Source organism: Elephas maximus, chromosome 1 (genome assembly GCF_024166365.1).
Source record: "Elephas maximus indicus isolate mEleMax1 chromosome 1, mEleMax1 primary haplotype, whole genome shotgun sequence".
In the NCBI taxonomy this organism is placed as follows: Eukaryota; Metazoa; Chordata; class Mammalia; order Proboscidea; family Elephantidae; genus Elephas; species Elephas maximus.
The window spans coordinates 44666075-44693171 of record NC_064819.1 but is presented as its reverse complement, the minus strand read 5'-3'; the positions used below and the strand labels follow the sequence as shown (position 1 = coordinate 44693171).

The window sequence follows — 27097 nt, the reverse complement described above, 5'->3', positions numbered from 1 at the left end:
AACATGTGACATATACAATGGAATACTATTCAGCCAGTAGGAGAAATGCAGCCTTGGTACACACTACAGTATGGATGGAGCTGTAAGACATTGTGCTAAGTGAAATAAGTCAGTCACAAAAGAGCAAATATTGTATGACCCCACTTATATACAAAAACAAGAAAAGGCAAATGTATAGAGACCAAAGTTTATTGGTGGTTACCAGGGGTGTGAGGGAGGGGGAGGGGGGCTTTACAGTGATGAAAATATTGCATTGATTAAGGGTAGGGTTGCACAGCCAATAATGGTAATTGCTGTCAATAAGTTGTACACTTGTAAAAAGTTGAACTGGCAAAAGTTGTGTGATAGATACATTTATCACAATGACAAAAAAAAATGATTTACCCGGAGGCAGAGCCAAGGCGGTGGAATAGACAGACACTTCCAGCAAGCCCTCTTACAACAAATACCCAAAAAAACAAGTGAAACAAGTATATTTATGATAAGGTAGGAGCCCTGAACATCAAAGGCAAGCTTAGAAAACAAACAGGGGTGGGGGGAGGAAGAGACAGATCAGAAGCGGAGAGGAGTTACTGGACCTGAATCATGGGGAGACCTCGGGCACCGTTCCCAGGAGCAGTGGCGGTGGGCTGGTACTAGCATTCGGCTGCAGTTTCCTCAGGGAGAAGCAGCCAGCCACACAGCCTACTGACACCTCCAGAACCAGAGAAGAACGGTGCTCTCAGCAAAAGCTAAGTACTTGTGTATATTTTTTCCGCCCTCTCCCTCAAGCTGGCTTCAGTGGTTGATTTCCCTGGGCCTCAGATAGGCCCTGTTGAGCATCTAGAGCCATCCTCCCAGCCTTGGAGAAGAAATAAATTTGCAATTGGGGGAAAAGATAATTTGCCAACTCCACTAACCAGGGGAACTCTGGACAGAAGCAGCTCCTGTCCAGGTGTAAACAGTCCATGGACTTTAAGTGCCTTTCCCCTCCGCATGGACCTGTGTGGGCCTATTTCAGGAGAATAGGCCCTTGTTGGCAGACTCCAACCGTTTCAGCTGTGTGGGGGAGAAGTGGGTGTTTGATGTTTGACATTGCTTTGCCTACTAAACAGGGTCCTCACCTACCCACATCAGGGGCCTAAGGACTGGTGGCTCCACTCAGGTCACCCAGCCACCCACAACAGGGGTCCAGGGATAACTAACTGGTACCTCCCAGTCCTTACAACCAAAAACACTGGGTGCCCACGGTCTGCCTGCAGAACCCACTCACCTGTATGCTGTAGGGAACAGGGACACACTTTCCTCAGAGACATGTGGGGGATGATTCTCAGCCCCCTGCCTTGTTCACAATGTGACCCCCTGCTGCAACCAGATAACCAGTACCTACACCAATCACCCCTGCCCCTCTAAGACTGTAGGACAGAGCCTGTACCACACACTTGATGATCAACTATCTGGACACCTGAGCTGAATTCATACAAGAAAAGTGAATGGACTCCTAGAGTTATGTACCTGATATCAGCTCTAGCCATCTGGGGACAGGACACCAGAGCTCCAAAGGCAAAAATAATCAAGCTAGCTCACTCAAACAACCCATTTGGGCATATCAAAACAAAACAAAGCAAGAAGCTACAACACAGTAAGCAAACATAAAATAAACTAATACAATAACTTACAGATGGCTCGGAGACAACAGTCAATATCAAGTCACATAATCAGACCATGATTGCCTCAACAAGCTCTCAGAACAGAGAATCAAGGGATCTTCTAAATGAAAGTGCCTTCTTGGAATTACCAGAGGCAGAATACAAAAGATTAATATACAGAACCCTTCAGGACATCAGGAAGGAAATGAGGCAATATGCAGAACAAGCCAAGGAACCCACAGATAAAACAATTGAAGAAATTAAAAAGATTATTCAGGAACATAATGAAAAATTTAATGACCTGGAAAAATCCATAGACAAACAGCAATCAGAAATTCAGAAGATTAAAAATAAAATTACAGAAGTAGACAACTCAGTAGAAAGTCAGAGGAGCTGAATTGAGGAAGTGGAAGGCAGAATTTCTGAACTCGAACATAAATCACTCGGCACTAATATATTTGAAAAAAAATCAGATAAAAGACAACAAAAAATGAAGAAACCTTAAGAATTATGTGGGACTCTATCAAGACTCTATCTGTGAGTGATTGGAGTACCAGAACAGAGAGGGATAACAGAAAATACAGAGAGAACTGTTGAAGATTGATTGGCAGAAAACTTCCCTGATATCTTGAAAGATGAGAAGATATCCACCCAAGATGCTCATCAAACTCCACAAAAAGTAGATTTTAAAAGAAAGTAACCAAGACATATTATAATCAAACTTGCCAAAACTAAAGACAATTTTAAGAGCAGCTAGGGATAAATGAAAAGTCACCTACAAAGGAGAGTCAATAAGAATAAGCTCGGACTACTTGGCAGAAACCATGCAGGCAAGAAGGCAATGGGATGACTTATATAAAAAATTGAAGGAAAAAAATTGCCAGCCAAGAATCTTATATCCAGCAAAACTTTCTCTCAAATATGAAGGTGAAATTAGGACATTTCCAGATAAACAGAAGTTTAGGGAATTCATAAAAACCAAACCAAAACTATAAGAAATACTAAAGGAAGTTCTTTGGTTAGAAAATCAATAATATCAGGTAGCAACCCAAGACTAGAACACTGGGCAAACAATCAGAAGTCAACCCAGACAGGGAAATCACAAGAACTAATCAAGATGAAAAAACGTTCAAAACAGGGAAACAGCGATGTTACCATGTAAAAGAAGACAACATTAAAACAATAAAGAGGGACTGAGAAATGTAGTCATAGATCTTCCATATGGAGATGAAGACAAGGTGATACAAAGAAAGAAAGGTTAGTTTTAAATTTGGAAAAATAGGGGTAAATAATAAGGTAAACCACTGAGGAGACAAACTATCCTACACATCAAAATAAAATACAAGAAAAAAAAAGAAACTCAGCAGAAACAAAATCAACAATGAATATGAGGAAGGACAATATATAAAGGTAATCTACTCAGCACATAAAATTAAGTGGGAAAAAGAAACTGTCAACAACGCACAAAAAAAGACATCAAAATGATAGCACTAAATTCATACCTATCCATACTTACCCTGAATGTAAATGGACTAAATGCACTAAAAAAGAGACAGAGAGTGGCAAAATGGATTGAAAAAACACTATCTGTCTATATGCTGCCTACAAGCTACACACCTTAGAGACAAAAACAAGCTAAAACTCAAAGGATGGAAAAAAATATATGAAGCAAACAGCAATCAAAAAGGAGCAGGAATGGCAACATTAAATTCTGACAAAATAGACTTTAAAGTTAAATCCATCATAAAGGATAAGGATGGACACTATATAAGGATTAAAGGAACAATATACCAAGAAGATATAACCATATTAAATATTTATGCACCCAATGACAGAGCTGCAAGATACATAAAACAAACTCTTTCAGCACTGAAAAGTGAGATAGACAGCTCCATAATAATAACTGGAGACTTCAACACACCACTTTCGGTGCAGGACAGGACATCCAGAAAGAAGCTCAGTAAAGACACAGAAGATCTAAATGCCACAATCAACCACCCAACAGCAGCCAAGTATACTCTTTTCTAGTGCACATGGAACATTCTCTAGAATAGACCACATATTAGGTCATAAAGCAACCCTTAGCAGAATCCAAAACACCAGAAGAAAACAAATAATAAAAATTAAAGCAGAACTAAATGAAATAGAAAACAGAAAAACAATGAAAGAATTAATAAGACCAAAAGCCGGTTCTTTGAAAAAAATCAACAAAATTGATAAACCACTGGCCAAATTGACAAAAGAAAAACAGGAGAGGAAGAAAATAACCCAAATAAGAAATGAGGTGGGTGATATTACAACAGACCCAAATGAAATTAAAAGAATCATATCAGATTACTATGAAAAATTGTACTCTAACAAATTTGAAAGCCTAGAAGAAATAGATGAACTCTTAGAAACACACTACCTTCCTAAACTAACACAAACAGAGGTAGAACAACTAAATAGACCCATAACAAAAGAAGAGATTGAAAAGGTAATCAAAAAACTCCCAACAAAAAAAAAAACCTGGCCTGGAAGGCTTCACTGCAGAGTTCTACCAAACTTTCAGAGAAGAGTTAACACCACTACTACTAAAGGTATTTCAGAGCATAGAAAAGGGTGGAATACTCTCAAACTCATTCTATGAAGCCAGCATATCCCTGATACCAAAACCAGGTAAAGACATCACAAAAAAAGAAAATTACAGACCTATATCCCTCATGAACTTAGGTGCAAAAGTCCTCAACAAAATTCTAGCCAATAGAATTCAGCAACATATCAAAAAAATAATTCACCATGACGAAGTGGGATTCATACCAGGTATGCAAGGATGGTTCAACATTAGAAAAAAGATTAATGTCATCTATCGTATGACTAAAACAAAGACAAGAATCACATGATTTTATCAATTGATGCAGAAAAGGCACTTGACAAAGTTCAACACCCGTTTATGATAAAAACTCTCAGCAAAATAGGAATAGAAGGAAAATTTCTCAACATAATAAAGGGCATTTATGCAAAGCCAACAGCCAATATCATCGTAAATGATGAGAGTCTGAAAGCATTCCCCTTGAGCTCGGGAACCAGAAAAGGATGCCCTTTATCACCGCTCTTCTTCAGCATTATGCTGGAGGTCCTAGCCAGAGCAATTAGGCTAGATAAAGAAATAAAGGGCATCCAGATTGGCAAGGAAGAAGTAAAGTATCTCTACTTGTAGATGACATGATCTTATACACAAAAAACCCTAAGGGATCCTCCAGAGAACTACTAAAACTGATAGAAGAGTTCAGCAGAGTATTGTGATACAAGATAAACAAGCAAAAATCAGTTGGATTCCTCTACACCAACAAAACGAACATTGAAGAGGAAATCACCAAATCAATACCATTTACAGTAGCCCCCAAGAAGATAAAATACTTAGGAATAAATCCTACCAGAGATGTAAAAGACCTATACAAAGAAAACTATAAGACACTACTGCAAGAGACCAAAAGAGACCTACATAAGTGGAAAAACATACCTTGCTCATGGATAGGAAGACCTTAACGTTATAAAAATGTCAATTCTACCAAAAGCGATCTATAGATTCAATGTAATTCTGATCCAAATCCCAATGACATTTTTTAATGAGGTGGAGAAACAAATCACCGATTTCGTATGGAAGGGAAAGAGGCCCCAGATGAGTAAAGCATTACTGAAAAAGAAGAACAAAGTGGGAGGCCCCACTCTACCTGATTTTAGAACCTGTTAGTTTTTTTTTTTTTTATACCGCTATGAGTCGGAATTGCCACAGTAGTCAAAACAGCCTGGCACTGATACACTAATAGATGCATAGACCAATGGAACAGAATTGAGAATCCAGACATAAATGCATCCATATATGAGCAGTTGATATTTGACAAAGGCCCCAACGCAGTTAAATAGGGAAAAGACAGTCTTTTTAACAAATGGTGTTGGCATCACTGGTTATCCACCTGCAAAAAAATGAAACAAGATGCATACCTCACACCATGCACAAAAATGAGCTCAAAATGGATCAAAGACCTAAATATAAAATCTAGAACAATAAAGATGATGGAAGAAAAAATAGGGACAACGTTAGGAGCCCTAATACACGGTATAAACAGTATACAAAAGATTACTGACAACGCAGAATAAAAAGTAGATAACTGGGAGCTCCTGAAAATCAAACACCTATGCTCATCCAAAGACTTCACCAAAAGAGTAAAAAGATTACCTACAGACTGGGAAAAAGTTTTTAGCTATAATGTTTCTGATCATCGCCTGATCTCTAAAATGTACGTGATACTGTAAAAACTCAACTACAAAAAGACAAATAACCCAATTAAAAAATGGGCAAAAGATATGAATAGACACTTCACTAAAGAAGACATTCAGGTAGCTGGCAGATACATGAGGAAATGCTCTAGATAATTAGCCATTAAAACCAGAAATGCAAATCAAAACCACAATGAGACTCCATCTCACTCCAACAAGGCTGGCATTAATCCAAAAAACACAAAATAATAAACGTTTGAGAGGTTGTAGAGGGATTGGAACACTTGTACAACTGCTGGTGGGAATGTAAAATGGTACAGCCACTTTGGAAATCGATTTGGCACCTCCCTAAAAAGCTAGAAATAGAACTGCCATATGATCCAGCAATCCCACTCCTTGGAATATATCCTAGAGAAATAAGGCCTTTACAAGAACAGATATATGCACACCCATGTTTATTGCAGCACTGTTTACAATAGCAAAAAGTTGGAAGCAACCAAGGTGCCCATCAACGCATGAATGGATTAATAAATTATGATATATTCACACAATGGAATACTATGCATCAATAAAGAACAGTGATGAATCTGTGAAACATTTCATAACATGGAGGAATCTGGAAGGCATTATGCTGAGTGAAATTAGTTGCAAAAGGACAAATATTATATAAGACCACTATTACAAGAACTTGAGAAATAGTTTAAACAGAGAAGAAAATATTCTTTGATGTTTACGAGACGGGGGTGGAAGGGGTTGGGAAAGGGGTAGTCACTAATTAGACAGTAGATAAGAACTGCTTTAGGTAAAGGGAAAGACAACACACAGTACAGGAGAGGTCAGCACAACTGGACTAAACCAAAAGCAAAGAAGTTTCCTGAATAAACTGAATGCTTCAAAGGCCAGCATAGCAGGGACGGGGGGTTGGGGACCGTGGTTTCAGGGGACATCTAAGTCAGTTGGCATAATAAAATCTATTAAGAAAACATTCTGCATCCTACTTTGGAGAGTGGCATCTGGGGTCTTAAATGCTAGCAAGCCACCATCTAAGATGCATCAATTGGTCTCAACCCACCTGGAGCAAAGGAGAATGATGAATACCAAGGACACAATGTAATTACAAGTTCAAGAGACAGAAAGGGCCACATGAACCAGAGACTACTTCAGCCTGAGACTAGAGGAACTAGATGGTGCCCGGCTACAACAGATGACTGCCTGGGAGGGAATACAAGAGAGAACACCTGAAGGAGCTGGAGAGCAGTGGGAGGCAGACCCCAAATTCTCGTAAAAAGACCAGACTTAATGTTCTGACTGAGACTAGAAGGACTCCGGTGGTCATGGCCCTCGGACCTTCTGTTAGCACAGGACAGGAACCATTCCCGAAGCCAACTCTTCAGACATGGACTGGACTGGACAATGGGTTGGAGTGGGGTGCTGGTGAGGAGTGAGCTGCTTGGATCAGGTGGACACTTGAGACTATGTTGGCATCTCCTGCCTGGAGGGGAGATGAGAGGGTAGAGAGGGTTAGAAGCTGACGAAATGGACACGAAAAGAGAGTGGAGGTAGGGAGTGGGCTGTCTCATTAGGGGGAGACAAAATTGGGATATCTAGCAAGGTGTATGTAAGTTTTTTTGTGAGAGACGGACTTGATTTGTAAACTTTCACTTAAATCACAATAAAAATTTAAAAAGAAAAAAATGATTTACCCAGAGGCACCTTGGAAGAAAGGCCTGGCAGTGTACATGAGGAAAATCAGCCTTTGAAAACCCTATGGAGCACAGTTCTGCATGGGGTCGCTGTCAGTCACAGTTGACGCTGCAGCATCTGGTACTGTTCAGCTTCAATTCAGAAAACAGAAACAGGTGAGGGGGTGCTCAGTGATGGTGGCACTGCCCCACCCTAGGGCCACTCTCTCCAGTGGCCCCTAGGCCCAGAAGCTCACTGGCAGGAAGGTTCTGCCCAGGATGAACCTGAGGGGCACCCAGGGACTCATGGACTGTGAGGAAGGTAACAGTGCTGATTTTGGTTCTCTCTCATGCAATTTTATTCTGTCATAAACAGCCAGCAGACGCTGAATCCCTTACACATGCCGGCACCTGCTGGTTGCTGAGAACAGAAAGATGAACCACCATGCTCCTGCCCTCAGGGTCTCAGAGGTTACTGGGGGAGACCTGCAGGTCAGCTGGGCCTGCAAATGCCTCTCAGTGGGAGGTAGGGTGGGGTTTTTCAGGGCCCAGAGGCAGAGCCCCATTCAAAGTCTGTAGTATGGAGTTCAAGTGTGAGAGGGCTTCACGGAGCAGATGACGTTTGTCTGGTTCCTAAAGGCTGGCGGGGTCTTGAGATGGGGGAGGCCTGTGGAAACAGTTTTTCTCGAGACACAGTGCAGTGCGAGGCAAGTGGAGGGCTGTGTCCGGGAGTGTGAGTCTGTTCTGGGTGGTTGGCATGAAAGGTGTGGGGAGTTCCACAGACACACAGCTGGCAGGGTGGGCTGGGTCAGATTGGGAAGGGTCTGTAGGCCAAGCTGAATTCTGATCTTGTTCCCAGAGGTCTGATTGGGTACTTCTGCCTTTCTCTACTTTATTCTGGAAATGGGTCACAAAGGTAGAATAAACACCTAGGTAAATTTGAATTTCAGGTAAGCAATGAGTAGCTTTTCAGTATAAGTCTGTCCCAAATATTGCATGAGACAGAGTTATACTAAAATTAGTCATTGTTTATCTCATTTAGATTTAACTAGGCATCCTGTATTTTTATTTGCTAAATCTGGCAGCCCTAAAAGATTGCCACAGAACAGAGTATATTGACCTCACAAATTGTTACCCTTGGATTGTCTTCTCTTAAAAAAAAAAAAAAAAAAAACCAGAGAATTTTGAATTTATCTCTTTTTTCTCTGTAGACTTCCTTGTAGCAAGCAGAGGATCCGATGATTTTGATGCCGAATGCAGCATGCATTAAAAAAAAAAAAAAATTTTTTTTTTTTTTTTTTAAATGTTAGGAATTCTGATCAGGGAATTCAGGGCTTGGGGAAGAGGCATCTTGAGAACCTGGCACTTGGGAATTTTCTTTCTTCTTTTCCCTGCCACCCCCTCCCCCCACCCCCACATAGAACAGGGTGGTGGGAGCAGGACAGTCTGGGGAGGAAGGGGGAGAAGTGGTCCCCTCCTTTCCTTTGGGGTGTGGTAGAGCAGTGGGGTTGTACATAAGCATTACAGCTACCACATCTGCAGCCTCTCAGGACTTTTGGGAACCACAGCAGCAAAGAGGCTCAGATTCCTGGGAAGCTCCATGACTCATGACCACTTTGGTTTTCCTTGGGCAAAGATCTGATCACTTTTCCTCCCAAACACGGCACTTATATGACTGGGCTCAGTGGGCCTCCACTGCATGGACCTTGCGGGTGGTCAGTCATGGCTAGCAGGGCCCCTTGTGTGCACAGGTGCATCCTGGGCCAGCCCCTCCCTGGCCCTCGCTCCACTGCTTCCAGCCGGGCAGGTGACTCCTTTTCGGATCGACGACACTGACCCTAGCACAGATGTAAACCACGCGTTGGGTGGTTGGAACTTAGCATGAGGTTACAGCAGGAGTTTTGAGATAGGGCTCTGAGCACCTATTCCTCCACCCCTCACCGTGGAGGGTGACACGGGAATGGCACCCTGTCGTGGGCTGACTGCTGTTTTGTACTTAATTTGCGAGTACATTTGCTGGTTTCCTCTTCTGACTGTGGCCTTCCTGTCCCCAATCTAGGGCTGGTTGCCATTAAGGATGCCCATGACATTGAGACAAGGCTTAATGAGGTGGAGAAGCTTCTCAAGGCGATCATCAGCATGCCGTGTAAAGTGAGTATGACCGGGGCTGGGGCAGGAGGTGGTAGGTGTCCTGCCATCTTGCAGAGTTAGAACCCATCCATCCTCCCAGCCGGCCTGCCTTCTGCTTCTCGCATGTCCACTCTGCTCCCTCCCTGGGATTAACAGGGAGTGGGGAAGGGGTACAGGATCAGAGGAAAGGAAGATTCTGTGGGCTCCCATGCCTCTTTTTTTTTTTTTCCTCTAGGGAGCAGCCCAAGGAGGCATTGAGAATGAAGGGACCTGGGTCCTCTCTGGCCTCAGTGATCTTTGGTTTTTTAGATCTGCTCAGGCTGCCCTTGCTGAGGGGATTCTATAACAGGTACCCAGAGCCACAGTGTTTGCACCAACCTGGTGGGCAAGGCTGCTGTGGACTTGTCCACCAGCTCCTTTTCAGAGGAGGTTTGTGAGCTTGTATTGAGTCGTATCAGGAACCTGGGCTGGGTGTCAGGCAGACCTACCTAGCTCCTTTGGGCTTCCATTTCCTCATGTATAAATGGGGAGAGTAGACCCAGCTTATATTCACAGTGAAGACAAAGGGAGACTGTGTGTATCAAACGCCTGGCACATGCAAAGCACCCAGGAAACAGTGGATGCTATTTCTGTTAACCACATCCTGCCTCAAGGCCTTGCACGTTGGCCACATGAGGCAGCAGGATCATCAGTAAATTGAGAGTGCCGTGATGGCAGCCTGGCCGAGGTCAGCCCTGCAGAGCGGCTCAGTGCCAGGCACCTTGATGCCAGGCTGCTTACACTCTGCCTCTCTGGCAGCATCCTCCTCTGTGCGTACAGACGGTGCCAACTCGTGGGAGGTATTAATTTCTGGAAATGAATGTTTTTCTTCCCAGTACTCCAGGTCAGAAGTTGTGCTCACCTTCTTTGAAAGATCTCCTCTGGATCAAGTGTTAAAAAATGATAATGTCCACAAAATTCAGCCCAGCTTTCAGAGTCCAGTGAAGATATCAGGTAAGAGCTGCAGTGATGGCCTGGGAAGGTAATGCCGTTGGAGGCTGGTTTCCCAGAACTCCTCTGGTTTGTTGTCTTCTGTGGCTGGGCACTCCTACCCTTGGGAACCAGAAAAGCAGTTCAGCAGAATAGGGAAAGTTTTTATTGAGCGGTGTATTCTGTGCCTACTGACCTGCAGTTTATACTCCTCCTACTTCCTGAGGAGTTTATGTGATGCATGAAGTGGAACTTAAATAGTATAATGATAAAAACATAAATGAGACATTTTCAAGCAAACTGCTGCAGTCAATAAGCGTAGCCTGCAAAAATGAAGCTGTTAGTGTAATCTGGCTTTGGATTTGGTTCTTGGTTTGGAGGCAGCCAGGATGACAAGGGAAGCACGGTTTGGATGTTGCCGTCATTAACACAGGCCTGTGCCTTCTAGCACTGAAGGACCCATTCTGTGACGCCCAGGAGCAGGTTGACTGGGGTACACGTTGCAGCAGGCCAGTTTGGGCTCAGCGTAGAACATTGTCCTACAGCGGAGCTTCTGGCAGTGGCTAACAAATGGTGGCAGGCTGTGGCCTCTTGCCTCCTTTCTAGGGCTTCAGTTCCCTGACTCATCGGGGTGTCTCCTCCTGGTCTTGGGGACTCTCCGTGTGAAGAGTCCCAGTCCTTCCATCTTTGCTCCCACTTTAGCCAGTCCCTCACTCTGTCTAAACAGGTGCTTCCTGACATAAAATAATAGTGTGCGTGTCAGGGAGAGAGTCCCCGTGATCTAAGTTGTACTTTTGTTATTCATCGAATGAAGGAAAACTTGGAGACAAGGAACTGTGGTAAATCCGGGAATGCTTTTTAATGAGAATAATACCCATGGTAGCACCTAAGTACCTCTGAAAAAATAGTTCCCATGTGAGCAAGTTGTATCATTCAGTTCCCCTCCCGTATTTGGTGTGTGTGGATTGTGGGTCCCCAAGGTCTGAGCTGCAGACTCTGGAGCCGCCGGGCATCACCACAGGTCTTTATCAGCCTCTGCTTTCCCCAGAATAAAATCTACACACTGACGCCAAACTCTGACTGTATACATGCAGTCATTTTCTTAAGACCTGCAAACTTCCAACCTTACCCTCAGTAAAGTCCAAGCACCTGACTTGTCCTGGGTGGGTCAGAGTCTGGCTCTTTGCCTTTGTTGCCCATAGCACCCTCCACTCCAGACCCTCAGTCTCCCCAGCCCTGGCTCTGGCAGCGCCCCACTGGCCACTCGCCTATACTCCTGGTGAATTCCATCCATTACTGGGAGCTCCCTGGGCCACTGCTGCAACTCACAGCGGCCCCTTCAAGTACCTTTGTGCCCTCTTGTGCCCTGAAGTGACATTTAGGGAAGGCCATTAAAAAAAAAAAATTTTTTTTTTTTTTTATGGCACTGACATGGCAGCTGATGGGGCCCTGTGCTCAGGATGGATTGAGGCTCTGAAGGCTTTTTCTTCTCTTTCATGGATTACAGTCTGAGGCTTCATTAGATGGCGCTAGGTGCCAGATGGAAACCCTGGTGGCATAGTGGTTAAAAGCTACCGCTGCTAACCAAGAAGTTGGCAGCTCTAATCCCCCAGGTGCTCCTTGGAAACCCTATGTAGCAGTTCTACTCTGTCCTACAGGGTTGCTGTGAGGTGCCAGATGGCAGACTGGTGCCAAGAGAACCATTTCAACACCATGGAGCCATGTCAAGGACAATTGGGAGCCCTGTGGCCTCTGGTTTATGCTTTGGACTGATGCAACCTTTAATGTGATTGCTCCATGTTAACCAAAATGCTCATCAAATCTAATAAGACAAAAGTTTAAAGTTTCCTCCATTGTGGCCTGTGTCTGTGTGGTGTAAAAGGAAGTGTAAACCGCACCCTTTGGCTGGCTACTTGGACTGGTCAAGCTTGGACACACAGCCTGATCATTCTGGTTTGAGGGACCCAGAAATGAATTACAGTTTTATTTTTCATCCATGGAGCAACTGTCCAGTCTCAACCTTAATTTTTCCTCTACAGGGACAGCCCAGTTAGCCAGTCAATGACAAGGCATTGTTTTGGATTTTGTCCTATTCCTGGGGTGGCCTGACAGTACAGTGGGGGAGAGGGTTGGTAAGGGAGGGAAGCTGTCCTATGAGTGCTTTGAGTCCTGAGAGTAAATGTTTGCTGAAAAACATGAGCCTGTGTATTAGTGAAGTGAAGAGACAGTGGCTACGGTTAGAACACAGGGAATCGCCATTAGGCAGACGCTGCAGTGACAGCAGTAGCAGCAAAGACCCACTGGTGGATGCTAAGATGAGTGGACGAAAGTTTGAGAAGAAACAGGATCTCCCCCAGATGTTTATTAACTATAGGGAAAGATACTGAGCTTACAGTGCCGAAACCGCCTGAGCCAAGTGATCAAGGCCCACATCCTAGTAGTAAGACGTGTTGACACAGTATTGACATGATCCTTAGTGTGTCATGAAAAAGCTGTATAAATTAGCAGCTGTCCAAAGTTTAAAAAGAGAAAAAAGCACTTAGCTCTAACAGATGCCGAGGTATGATGCGCTGAGGAGGACATGACATCATTTCTGTGATATTCTTGCCAAAAATGCGTGATCTTACGCTAATCATGAGAAAACATCAGACAAACCCAACCCAAAGGCATTCAGTAAAGTAACTGGCCAGTCCTCTTCAAAATGAGTCGCTGGGTGGTACAAACAGTTAACCTGTTTGGCTGCTAACTGAAAGGTTGGAGGCTCAAGTTCACCCAGAGGGCCTTGGAAGAAAGGCCTGGTGATCTACTTCTGAAAAATCAAGCACTGAAAACCCTATAGATCCTTGATACCAAAACCGGGTAAGGACACCACAAAAAAAGAAAATTACAGACCTATATCCCTCATGAACATAGATCCAAAAATCCTCAACAAAATTCTAGCCAATAGAATTCAACAACATATCAAAAAAATAATCCACCACGACCAAGTGGGATTTATACCAAATATGCAAGGCTGGTTTAATATTAGAAAAACCGTTAATGTAATCCACCATATAAATAAAACAAAAGATAAAAACCACATGATCTCATCAATTCATGCAGAAAAGGCATTTGACAAAGTCCAACACCCATTCATGATAAAAACTCTCACTAAAATAGGAATTGAAGGAAAATTCCTCAACATAATAAAGGGCATCTATACAAAGCCAACAGCCAACATCACCCTAAATGGAGAGAGCCTGAAAGCATTTCCCTTGAGAACAGGAACCAGACGAGGATGCCCTTTATCACCGCTCTTATTCAACATAGTGCTAGCGGTCCTAGCCAGAGTGGTTAGGCTAGACAAAGAAATAAGGGTATCCGGATTGGCAAGGAGGATGTAAAATTATCCCTATTTGCAGATGACATGATCTTATACACAGAAAACCCTAAGGAATCCTTCAGAAAACTACTGAAACTAATAGAAGAGTTTGGCAGAGTCTCAGGTTATAAGATAAACATACAAAAATCACTTGGATTCCTCTACATCAACAAAAAGAACATCGAAGAGGAAATCACCAAATCAATACCATTCACAGTAGCCCCCAAGAAGATAAAATATTTAGGAATAAATCTTACCAAAGGTGTAAAAGACCAATACAAAGAAAACTACAAAGTACTACTGGAAGAAACTAAAAAGGACCTACATAAGTCGAAAAACATACCTTGCTCAGGGATAGGAAGACTTAACATAGTAAAAATGTCTATTCTACCAAAAGCCATCTATACATACAATGCACTTCGATCCAAATTCCAATGACATTTTTTAATGTGATGGAGAAACAAATCACCAACTTCATATGGAAGGGAAAGAAGCCCCGGATAAGTAAAGCATTACTGAAAAAGAAGAAGAAAGTGGGAGGCCTCACTCTACCTGATTTTAGAACCTATTATACAGCCACAGTAGTCAAAACAGCCTGGTACTGGTACAACAACAGGCACATAGACCAATGGAACAGAATTGAAAACCCAGATACAAATCCATCCACATATGAGCAGCTGATATTTGACAAAGGCCCAGTGTCAGTTAACTGGGGAAAAGATAGTCTTTTTAACAAATGGTGCTGGCATAACTGGATATCCATTTGCAAAAAAATGAAACAGGACCCATACCTCACACCATGCACAAAAACTAACTCCAAGTGGATCAAAGACCTAAACATAAAGACTAAAACGATAAAGATCATGGAAGAAAAAATAGGGACAACCCTAGGAGCCCTAATACAAGGCATAAACAGAATACAAAACATTACCAAAAATGACAAAGAGAAACCAGATAACTGGGAGCTCCTAAAAATCAAACACCTATGCTCATCTAAAGACCTCACCAAAAGAGTAAAAAGACCACCTACAGATTGGGAAAGAATTTTCAGCTATGACATCTCCGACCAGCGCCTGATCTCTAAAATCTATATGATTCTGTTAAAACTCAACCACAAAAAACAAACGACCCAATCAAGAAGTGGGCAAAGGATATGAACACGCACTTCACTAAAGATATTCAGGCAGCTCACAGATACATGAGAAAATGCCCTCGATCATTAGCCATTAGAGAAATGCAAATTAAAACTACGATGAGATTCCATCTCACTCCAACAAGGCTGGCATTAATCCAAAAAACACAAAATAATAAATGTTGGGGAGGCTGCGAAGAGATTGGAACTCTTATACACTGCTGGTGGGAATATAAAATGGTACAACCACTTTGGAAATCTATCTGGCGTTTTCTTAAAAAGTTAGAAATAGAACTACCATACAACCCAGAAATCCCACTCCTTGGAATATACCCTGGAGAAATAAGAGCCTTTACACGAATAGATATATGCACACCCATGTTTATTGCAGCTCTGTTTACAATAGCAAAAAGCTGGAAGCAACCAAGGTGTCCATCAACGGATGAATGGTTAAATAAATTATGGTATGTTCACACAATGGAATACTACGCATCGATAAAGAACAGTGAGGAATCTGTGAAACATTTCATAACATGGAGGAACCTGGAAGGCATTATGCTGAGTGAAATTAGTCAGAGGCAAAAGGACAAATATTGTATAAGACCACTATTATAAGATCTTGAGAAATGGTATAAACTGAGAAGAACACATACTTTTGTGGGTACGAGGGGGGGAGGGAGGGAGGGTGAAAGAGGGTTATTTACTGATTAGTTAGTAGATAAGAACTACTTTAGGTGAAGGGATGGACAATACTCAATACACGGAAGGTCAGCTCAACTGGACTGGACCAAAAGCAAAGAAGTTCCCGGGATAAAATGAATGCTTCAAAGGTCAGCGGAGCAAGGGCAGGGGTTTGGGGACTATGGCTTAAGGGGACTTCTAAGTCAATTGGCAAAATAATTCTATTATGAAAACATTCTGCATCCCACTTTGAAATGTGGCATCTGGGGTCTTAAATGCTAACAAACAGCCATCTAAGATGCATCAATTGGTCTCAACCCACCTGGATCAAAGGAGAATGAAGAACACCAAGGTCACACGATAACTATGAGCCCAAGAGACAGAAAGGGCCACATGAACTAGAGACTTATATCATCCTGAGACCAGAAGAACTGGATGGTGCCCGGCCACAACCGATGACTGCCCTGACAGGGAGCACAACAGAGAACCCCTGAGGGAGCAGGAGAACAGTGGGATGCAGACCCCAAATTCTCATAAAAATACCAGACTTAATGGTCTGACTGAGACTAGAGGAATCCAGGCGGTCATGGTCCCCAAACCTTCTGTTGGCCCAGGGCAGGAACCATTCCTGAAGACAACTCATCAGACATGGAATGGACTGGACAATGGGTTGGAGAGAGATGCTGACGAAGAGTGAGCTACTTGTATCATGTGGACACTTGAGGTTGTGTTGGCATCTCCTGTCTGGAGGGGAGATAGGAGGGTAGAGAGGGTTAGAAACTGGCAAAATCATCATGAAAGGAGAGACTGGAAGGAGGGAGCGGGCTGACTCATTAGGGGGAGAGTAAGTGGGAGTATGGAGTAAGCTTATATGTGACAGACTGACTTGATTTGTAAACTTTCACTTAAAGCACAATAAAAATTATATATATATTAAAAAAAAAAAACCCTATATAGCACATTTCTACTCTGACACACATGGGGTTGCCATGAATCAGAATCCACTCAAAGGCAACCGGTGGTGGTGGTGGTGATACTGTGTGTCCATGGGTGGAAGGGGGCACAGACTGCCAGGTTTAGCAAGATTATTTGCCTAAAACTGGTGGTGCATATCATTAGAGGCTTGCTAGAGCGGAAAGCTTTTCTCTTTTTCAGGTTTTGACAACGTTAGTTTGTTTAGGACTTTTTCTTTTAAGTGACCAAATAAAAATATAAACTATTTCAGAATGTGTGCTCCATTTTCAGCTGGAACAGATGTATCAAAGCCATATGCCTGTTACTAGATTTTGCGTAAGCCTTGGCCTGTACCTGGTCATGTATTAAAAGACAGTCTGGTTTCCGATAGATGATCCGTTTCCAAACTCAAGTTACGAAGGGATCTGAACGTTCTGAAGGTTGTTGCCAACCCCCAGCTACAAAGCCTGGCTTGCCCCAAGGCTATGTGGTGTCAGGTGCTGCCTTTGAGAGCTGAGCTGGTCTGCAGGAGGGAGCAGACGGGTCTTTGGGGTCATCTTTAGTGTAACTCACCACTCGACACAGGTCTTCAGGGGCCACCTGGCCTTGCAGACGCTCCGGCCACACTCACACGCACCGTGGCTTCGTTCTCATAGGCAGCTAAGGAACACTTTGTTACACAGCTTGCATCTGGGGCTAGTAAAGATACCATCATCCAGCGCTTCACATTTCACCTTTAAGAAAGCTTAGCTGGTTCTGATTGAAGGTAATTCCTCAGAACTTCATTCAGAAACATTTTGCAGCAGCGGTATTTTTTTTAACTTTTAGGGTTTTTTTCCCCCAAATTCCCCTGGTTAAGGGTGGGAGAAAAGGGTCAGGGTGTCAGTAGGCTGTGCTGAGGTTGCTCAGTAGCTGTAGGTGCTTCCTGAGGCAGATAGATCTGGGTCAGAGCTCACAGAACAATACAGACAGTGGTTGACCCAGAAGGTTTGAAGCACCCACTCTCACTGGTTTTCAGTTCTCCTCCTCAAGACTTGCAGAGCATCACCAGCAATGTCATACCTGCTGTTTCTAATGGCAGGAGGGCCGGGCAGGTCTGAGCACAGAGAGGCAGACAGGGTGAGTGAGCGCTGATGTCATGCGTGGGTGTGGCTGCCCCGGGTGGGTAGCATGAAGCATAAGCTGTCCCTTCTCACAACGTCAAGTGGAATTTCAGCAACTACTTGGCAAATCTTGATTGATGAAGAGTCATTTTAATCCTGTGGGGGAGAAGAGAAATCCTCTATTTTTCTATTTTCATTTTTGTGTCGTTTCCCTAGCTCTTTTCATATGGAGAGAAGTTCAAAGAACGGAGAACCAGACACCTAGAAAAATCAAAACTGTAGCATAAGCAGGAAGTAACAATTATACCTGTAAAAATGCAGATCCACACGTGGGAATAAAATAATCCAAATTATGACGAAGTATAAGAGAAATCTAAAATAAAACAGTCCACAAGCAACAAAGCCATCAGCTGCCAGTAAGCTGGGCGGTAAACTAGGTTCTTGCTGCTCTGTGCTATGCCAGGTGAGAAGGAGGCTATTTCGAGCTCTGTGTTTCCGTGTGTGGGGCCCTGAAGGAGAAGGTGATAATCCCTTGGGTTTGAGAACGCACCAGGAGTTTGGATTGTATTTTAAGCTTCCCTTTAAAGATGAGGCAAGTCGAGAGCCCGATTTGAGAGGACAGATGAAGGTAACTGAGTGTGGAACTCAGCTGACTGAGAACTGAGTTGAAGAGGATAGATCACTAGGAGCCTCGCGCCAAGGAGAGAGCTCTTCATGGCTGCCAGGTCTCTGTGTGGAGTATCTGTGACCTGCTGAGGAATGACAGACACAGTCCCTTGGGAAATGTAAATAAAGGCTGCACCAGGTGTAGAAAGAACACAGAAACATTCCCTTGTCACTGTAGGCAAGTCAAGCCACACTCGCTTCTTAAATGGACCAGATGACGCGATGAAACCCAGAGTTTTAGAGTTGGGGGTCCTTAGAGATGACCCAATACAATTTTGAACATTTCATTTGAGGAAGCTGAGTCCCAAAGCCCTGGAGCTTACTGTTGGACTGGGCCTGGAGTGTCCAAGCTGCCACCCCATGGGCCCAGCTGCCCACGCTCACGTATCTTCCACCCCCAGCCTCTGCTATCAGGTGCTAACACTGGACGGCCAGTGGAGGCACTGCAAGTTGCTACTCTTTGTTGGATTTTCGAAATTGTCAGAATGTGTGCCTGTTGGAAAGTCAGTTTGTATATGGAATTACGTAAAGCAAAAAAGCGAAAGCTATCCATCTGGTTTCAAATACACACTTACTTCATTTGATCTGCAGCCCAGGGAGGTTGGTGTTGTTACCCCATTTAGACATGGCTCAGATCTCAGAAAGGCTGGGTAACTGTCCAGAGTCACATGGTTAGTATGTGAGGTCCTGGGGTACAGGCCCAGACTCACAGACCTAAGCCCAGCACTCTTTGATCCTGGCTGGAAATCCCTTCTCTGTGGGGAAGAGCCAGCTATCGTGACAGGCCCTGGGGCAACCAAAGCATCTTTCCGAGGGAGGTGTGTCTCTCAGCAGGCAGCCCTTGTAGGCCTGGCAGAGCTCCCGGATGGCTCTCCAGGGTACAGAGCGTACTCTGGAAGTGTGGGCCGGGGTAGGGCAGTAGGTGGAGGAGAAGCTGGAGAGATAGGTGGAATGCTGTCGATAATTCTAGAGTCCCAAAGTTCAGTCTAACCCCTCCTGCTTTGATTTTCAGAAATCATGAGGTCCAACGGCTTTTGTTTAGCAAATACAGAGACGATCGTCATTGACCACAGTATACCAAATGGGAAGGACCAGCACCTGGAAGTGGACTCAGCGGAGCACCTGTGAGTACCTGATTTGAATACCTGCCTGTATAAGAGGCCCTCGGTGCTGGTATGGCGGGAGCTGGGTTTGCTGCCTACGGGAGCTCGGAGCTCAAGGTCTGGAGGAAGAAAGTAGAAGTGGCCATAGCTCTGAGCATCTCTGCTCACATTCGGATATTCATTTGAAGTGTTCACCTTTCCTAGAGTACAGTGAGGTCTTGGTTCATAAACCTCGTGTAGCAGAGTCCTTCCTTTGAGGAGGCCTGTGGGAGGAGTTCCAAGGCCCCAGGGTCTGCCTCATGCTGGGTCCGGGGCCACATTGTTGCTGTGGCCAGCACTGTGTCCTGGGCCGGCCAAGGGGAGGCTAGGCCTCTAAGCTCCAGGCCTGGCCTGGCTGGAGAGAAGTGGCACATGGAGACCCCCACGTGGCTGATAGGGGCAGAGGAGTCTGGCCGGCCAGGCCCTGCCCTGTGAGGGAGAACGGGCCTGACGAGGGCAGCGGGGCAGGCAGAGCCACCATTGTCGGCTCTGCTCCTACCTCCAGTCACAGGCGTGTGGTCCTAACACACACATGCTCCGAGAAGATACCAGCATGGGGGGCACAGGGGTCAGCTCAGGGTGGCCAGGTCCTCAGGCTGATGGGGGCTCACAGCCCAGCTCCTGTGCTGTCAGGGCTAGGTCGTGTGGCCAGAGGAGGGAGCCAGGCTTCTCCCGAAGCCACAGACAGGCTGGGACTCCAGGTAGTGTGAACTCCAGTCAGCTACTTCCCCTCCCCTCACTGCATTTACGTCAGGAGGGGCTTGCGTGCCTCCTCCCAGGGTGGGGTGCCGATTGCACATGCCAGGAGTAGCCAGGACTCTGCCGTGTGTCCTGGGACCCCAGGCCCCCACTGCAGAGTAAACAGTTCAAGGACAGACGTGCCCAGCCCCACCCTGACCCTGTGTGTGCTGGGCTTCGGCTGTGATGGGCTGTGAGGACCAGGGACCTCAGCATACATCATTTACCAGAGCGCCCTAGCTTCTCCTTCCCTCCCCACCATCCTGTTGTCTGCGATTTGGGGCCTCAGAGCAGGACTGTGCCTCCCCCATGCATCCATGGTTCCTCCTCTTGTTTCTTCCTGACACTGGTTTGGGGAAGAGATTTAATATCTATAAAGAAAAAAGCAGTTGGAGTATTGGTTGGGTCCCCAAGAGAGGGGATGCCTGGAAGGATGACCGTGGTTTTCTGTCCACAGTAACACACTTCCCGCAGCAGCCTGGGTCCCCTGGCCTGGTCCTCACTGTGGAGTCCGCTCTGCGGCCCTTTGTATTCAAACATTTTAAAGCTATAATCACCTCCTTTTGTACTTTTAATTTCCTACTGCATCTCTAGAGGAAGCACTGTTTGAAATCAGCTGGATTCCAGCAGAGTGTACTTGGTATGCAGGGGTGGGGCCCACTCCCCTTATTCCCGTCAGTTCATGTGGTCACTCCAAGCTGTCCAGGTGGGATGGAGTGTCCACAGCTGTCTGCTAGTCCGTGGCATATTCAGGTGCTGGGGAAAGACACAAGAAGAGGGACAGTGTAGGTGGTGGGTTCAAAGGACCGTGCCCACTCCCTGACAGCTGGGGTGGGGGAAGCCTGCCTCCACCCCGTCTCCACACCCTGCTTGGTTTGGACTGAGTCTCAGGTTGAGGAAAATAAGAAGTAACAAACCCCATCTCAGCTCTGTTCCTGGGAGAATGTCCTTCATGGGTCTCATTCTCTGGAATGGGTTTTTTAAATTCAGAGTCTTTTTCTGGTGTAGGAAACTGATCTGGGTTGGACAGGGAATGAGAACAGTTTTAGTTCATGGTGGAATCAATACTAGGAGGGTATGTATGTCACCTTGTATTTTGGGCACACATTCTTCTATCATTTCTCTCATTCTCCCCTCCCTGAGTTCGAGTACTGCTCATCCTTCAGAGCCTGAATCAAACACCAGCCCGAGTGGAGGCTTCCCTACTGGATGGCCCTCCCTTGAGCATTCGGTGCCCTGGCTAGCTCCTCTGCGACCCTCCTGCTTCCAGGGGCACAGGTCTCAAGTACATGGTTAGGGCCGTGAGTGCTGTGATCATAATGGCTATTCATCCTTGTTCCTGTCTGCAGGGCCTGGCACACGGGAAGCTCAAGGTTCAGGCTGTGTTCCCAGAGCCCTGGACAGTGCTTGGCACTGAGTAGTCCCTAGAGAGAAAAATGAGCATCAGTGGATGAGTAAATGGACAACGGCCTCAGTGATAATGGTTAGAGAACAGGGATTATCAGTGAATGAGTGAGTGGACGGAGGCCTCAGTAATATTGGTCAAATGAATGAATATAAATAGCAGTTTCTAAAGCAGAAAAACCAGATGCTGTAACAGTCTTTACAGTAGGATTTATTTCAACTGATTAGTTTATGACCATGGTTATTTTCCACACTTTCTGAACATGCATTGAAAAGACCATTGTCCGTTGGTCCAGTGAAAGCTGTGCCCTCTGAAGGGCGTCGTGGAAAGCCTCTCCACAGAGTGTTGCAGTGGGTCCCTGAGTGTCATCCTACAGTTGAACTCCTACCCTCTCTTTCCCTTCGCCAGGGGTCCATGAACCCGCCATCACTCCACCCTTTCTCGTTTCAGGTTTGAGAATGGCAGTGAGTTTACCTCAGAGCTGGAGGATGGCGACGACCCGGCAGCCTATGTCACCAACCTATCCTATTACCACCTGGTACCCTTCGAGACAGATATTCTAGATTGAGCGCTCATTAGAGTCTTCACCCCACCTCAGGCCTTTATTGCTGATCTGCTGCTGTCCCTCCACGCTGGATGTCAAGGGCCAAAAGCGGCCCCCTGGCCTCAGGTCAGGGACAATGCCTGTGACGTCCCAGGTGGTGGCTCTACTACTCAGAGCTGACTGGCATCACCCAAACACAAGCCTGGCAGGGACTGGGGATGACAGCACGGTGTCCTGTGGGAAAATGCACGGGATTCCTGGTTGTTGACAGCTGATGGCATATACTCCAACCACAAGGAGCCCTAGTCACAGCATGCCCATGCCACCAGCTGCTTCGGGGGGTCTTTTCTCTCCTCAGCACCACCAGTCTGCTGTTCCTCTCCAGGGACCTGCACATACTCATCTGCATCACCACAGCCAACACCCACAAGAGCATGCCCTTGCAGGCCCGCCTCCACCGGCCGTGCCAGCTTTCTGCTTTCGTTGTTGTTCCTTCTTGAGGAGGAGCAGGGCTGGCCTGGCCACCCCTTACTCCCCACTGTTCACTCACATGTCAAGTGCACAAAACATTTAAAGGGAGGTTTTGATGCCTTGCCAAGCTCTGGACAGCACAGCCAGGGAGTGTTAAGTAATCCAGGATTTCCCTGGGAACTGGGGTTTGTGGCTTTCATTTTTGTTTTTCCTCTTTTGTCTGGAAACCGGGCTTTGTGTCAGCCTTAAGGTGTGTTTACAGAAGGCCAGTCACTACTGGAAGTACATTCTATAAGGAGGGGGATCCTGGCGATGGGGGTGCCCACATCGACTTGGACTGAGAGTTAATGACACTCTTTACAAGAATGGGTCCAAAGAAAAGGAGTTCCTTCCAGCCTCATAGCATCTCCTCGTCCTTCGGTGCAGAGGAGTGGTCTGATGTCCACCTCAGCGCTGTTCACCAGGCGTTCAGTGGAGCCATTTTGTAATCAGAATGGAAGCATAGGAATTGAGTCCCTCTTGCCCGTGGCGAGGGGCTGGTTCTGGGCTACTCTTCTCACGGTATCTACTAACAACCAATGCTGGCTAATGTAAATAATCATAAATTATTGAGAGTCCTAATTCTTTAACACAGTCTGTTTTTTAATCTATTTTAATTAAATAAAATATATTACTCTACTTACATGTATTTAAGGTGTGTGCCTATAAAGGTACAGTTCTTTTTGTTCCCACCCAGGGAGGGGCTGGAAACCTCACGTGGCCTCCTGGCGTCGGCCCTGAGCATTCTGGTCAAGTTGTATTTTTTAGGAAATGTGTTAAATTCTCACCCTAGGGAATGGTATTTGGGTTTTCCCCCTTTCCATGTTCCTCTTTGGCAGCCACAGGAACCCGCTTCTTTGACTAGCAGCAGAGCGTATGGAACGTCTGCTGGTTTTGTGTTTCCTTCCTTCCAGCTGTTTTGGAGCCTTGGTGGCCATGTGGTTAAGAGCTCAGCTGCTAACCGAAAAGTTGACAGTTTGAATCCACCAGCTGCTCCTTGGAAACTCTATGGGGCAGTTCTACTCTGTCCTATAGGGGTCACTATGAGTCGGAATCAACTTGATGGCAATGGGTTTTCCAGGTATTTAATGGATCCTGCTTTCAAATAGACTGTTAGGTGGCTGACTAGAGTTGACCAGTTGTCTTTCTTTTCTTGGAGAATAAAATTTGCTTTTGTACCAGGATGGAGCTTCTGGCCTAACATTAGTATCAATCAACCTGTTTCATTAATGACCATCCAGGTCACTTACTGCCTGGTGGCTTACCCTTCTGACCTATGGACCACAGAGGTGCCTCTCCCCAGCGGTTCAGCCGCTGTGATGGTGTGATGGCCGCTTCTGCAGCTCATTCACCTACTTGAACTGTATTTCCCTGCCCTGGTGAAACCTATGGTTGGCTCCTCAACGTCCCCCTCAGCTTTCACTCAAGAAGCCTCGCTGTTTCCTATCAGTGCACAGTAAGGTCTGTAAAGTATGTTTGGGTATTTCTTTTCCTATTAAACACATCAGCACATCCCTGGCTTCCATTTTTTATCCTGGAAAAATATGACTTCGGCATTTGAAAGAGAGAGATACAGCTCTGTTTACTGTAAGAAGAAGAGTGTAAATGTTCAAGTGCAGTGATAACATAATGAGCACCAGCCTCAGCACGGTCAGGGCAGTGTGGAGTGGTGGGGACTGGCAAACAAGTGCATGTACTGCGTACGGAGCCAGCTCCTACTCAGGAAGTGTGGCCCATGGTGGACAGATCCCCCGGTTTTCAACTGAAGCCAGAAATCTGACTTTCTATGTGAAATATCCCAATTTTTAGGTGTTAGTAAAAAGAAAAAAAAAAAGGCAGTAATAAGAAACTTAAGTAATCATGAGTTTTCAGCCCCAACTCTAAACATCGGTTCAGAGAATCAGCACCAGAGGCTTCAGGCTCATGTGTGGATGTTGCACACTTGCCCACACATTGCTCCAGAGAGGCATGAGAACAGCCTGCTTCTCACCTTCAAAGGGTGGGGATGAGGATGAGGCAGTGGAGGAGGGACGCCAAAGGATAGTAAATTTGCCATGAGCTAGGGCCTGCTTCTGGTCTGACAGATAGTAAACCCTGAGCACAGATGTCTCTCCATAGGACACACTCATATTAAACCACTTCAAGGCAGGTGTCTGAACACCATAATGCCTGCCTGTTCATTTATTTGCAATAGAAACAACTGACCCAGAAACTAGAACACTTCAAAATTGCAAGGCCAGTGTATCCACTCCCTGCAAGTGAAGAAAGTCGAATAATGGAGTAAAGCTGCTCCGTGAATATAGAAATTGGAATAGAGGTAATTAACTAAATCAAACACCTCGAGAAATATCATTTGGTGTTTCATGGAAGGCATTTTTACACCACGAAGTTCATTAAGTTAGCAGTATGAAGAAATGACTATACTGCGTTTTCCTCATTTCTCTGTGGACGAGTGAAAATTCATCATAGGCAGTGAGTTGATTGGAAAGCCCTGAGCAGAGTGAACATATGGCATGGATGACCCCACTCAAGGACATCCAAGCTGTCCCCACTTGTAGCATCAGGAGGGTCCTGCCTAGAGGCGTGCTATGACTAAAGTGTTCAGATGGGGATGGGGGGACGGACTGGCTCCTTATCCTGAACCATCCTTGCACACCAGGGAAAAGCCTCTCCAGGAGGAATGTGTGGGAAGGATGAAGACATAGTTTTCAACCTGTAACCAATGCCCTCTTGGATGAAACAATTATGACTTGGTACTGGACTAGACACTCAAATTGGCTGGATTTATCAAGGTTTCTTCTCACTGGATGGTGCTTGATGGGCACTGGACAAGTTTGCCTCTGCAGTGTTACTATGGCTGGGTCCCTTACCCCAGACACAGTCTTTGGACACAGTTCAGACAAGTCTGACAGTCAATTCTTAGGATCTATTGAAAAAAAAAATTTTTTTTAATTTTTATTCTTCCTGTTCAAGGAGAATTTACACATCCAAGTTCTAATCAATACTATTATTATATAGTATTGATTACAAAGGTGTACTCATCCTCTGTCACCAAGCCACCCAGTTCCCCTACTTACCTCATTCATTATTACCAGTTCATTGAGTAACCCTCCAGAGGTAGCCTACTTACATAAGAGCATATATAAATACACATATTTTTAATAGTCAACACCCATGGAAGCAGCAGTCAAGAAATCAAAAGATGCATTACATTGGGCAAATCTGTTGCAAAAGACCTCTTTAAAGTGTTAAAAAGCAAAGATGTTACTTTGGGAACTAAAGTATGCCTGACCCAAGCCATAGTATTTTCAGTCACCTCATATGTATGCGAAACCTGGACAATGAATAAGGAAGACCAAAGAAGAACTGACACCTTTGAATTATGGTGTTGGCGAAGAATATTGAATATACCACGGACTGCCAGAAGAATGAACAAATCGGTCTTGGAAGATGTACAGTCAGAATGCTCCTCGGAAGCAAGGATGGCAAAACTTTGTCTTACGTACTTTGGACACGTTACCAGGAGGGACAAGTCCCTGGAGAAGGACATCAGGCTTGGTAAAGTAGAGGGTCAGCAAAAAAGAGGAAGACCTTCAATGAGATGGATTGACACAGTGGCTGCAGCAGTGGGCTCAAACATAACAATAATTATGAAGATAGTACAGGACGGGGCAGAGTTTTGTTCTATTGTACATAGGGCTGCTATAGGTCAGAACTGACTCAACAGCACCTAACAACATATGCACCTGGAGCTACCTACATGCATTTATTTAGTCAGGATACTTTTTTATTTTTCTTTTATTTCCCCTTAAAACCTCTTTTTCTTTTTAAATTTAATTTTTCAAATAGGTAAGCCATTCACATGTCTCAAAACATTATTTATCCATCTATTCATTCACTCACTTGAGCATCCCAGAAATGCTTACTGAGAACCTACACCTGCCAAACACTTCTGGTGCTAGGAGTATGGTAGTGAATAGTGAAGCTTATATTTTAGTGGAGGAAGACAGAAATACACAAAATAAGCAAATTAAATAGAAACTTACTGCCAGGTCCTTAGTCTATCTTAGTCTGGAAGCTCAGCTGAAACCTGACCTCCATGGGTGACCCTGCTGGTATCTGAATACCAATGGCATAGCTTGCAGCATCACAGCAACACGCAAGCCCCCATAGTACGACAAACTGACAGACT

At 44.9% G+C, this 27097-nt stretch overlaps 1 protein-coding gene across 1 annotated transcript in view; it reads left to right on the top strand.

Annotated features, from left to right (window-relative positions):
* Window positions 1–24433, top strand: part of PXDC1 (PX domain containing 1) — a 39356-nt gene extending 14923 nt beyond the window's left edge. The window contains exons 2-5 of the mRNA XM_049875388.1: window positions 9630–9721; window positions 10576–10693; window positions 19579–19690; window positions 22302–24433. Of these exons, the coding sequence (XP_049731345.1) occupies window positions 9630–9721; window positions 10576–10693; window positions 19579–19690; window positions 22302–22419 (440 nt within the window). The 3' untranslated portion in view covers window positions 22420–24433. The remainder of the gene's footprint in view (window positions 1–9629; window positions 9722–10575; window positions 10694–19578; window positions 19691–22301) is intronic.
* Window positions 24434–27097: the final 2664 nt, after the last annotated feature.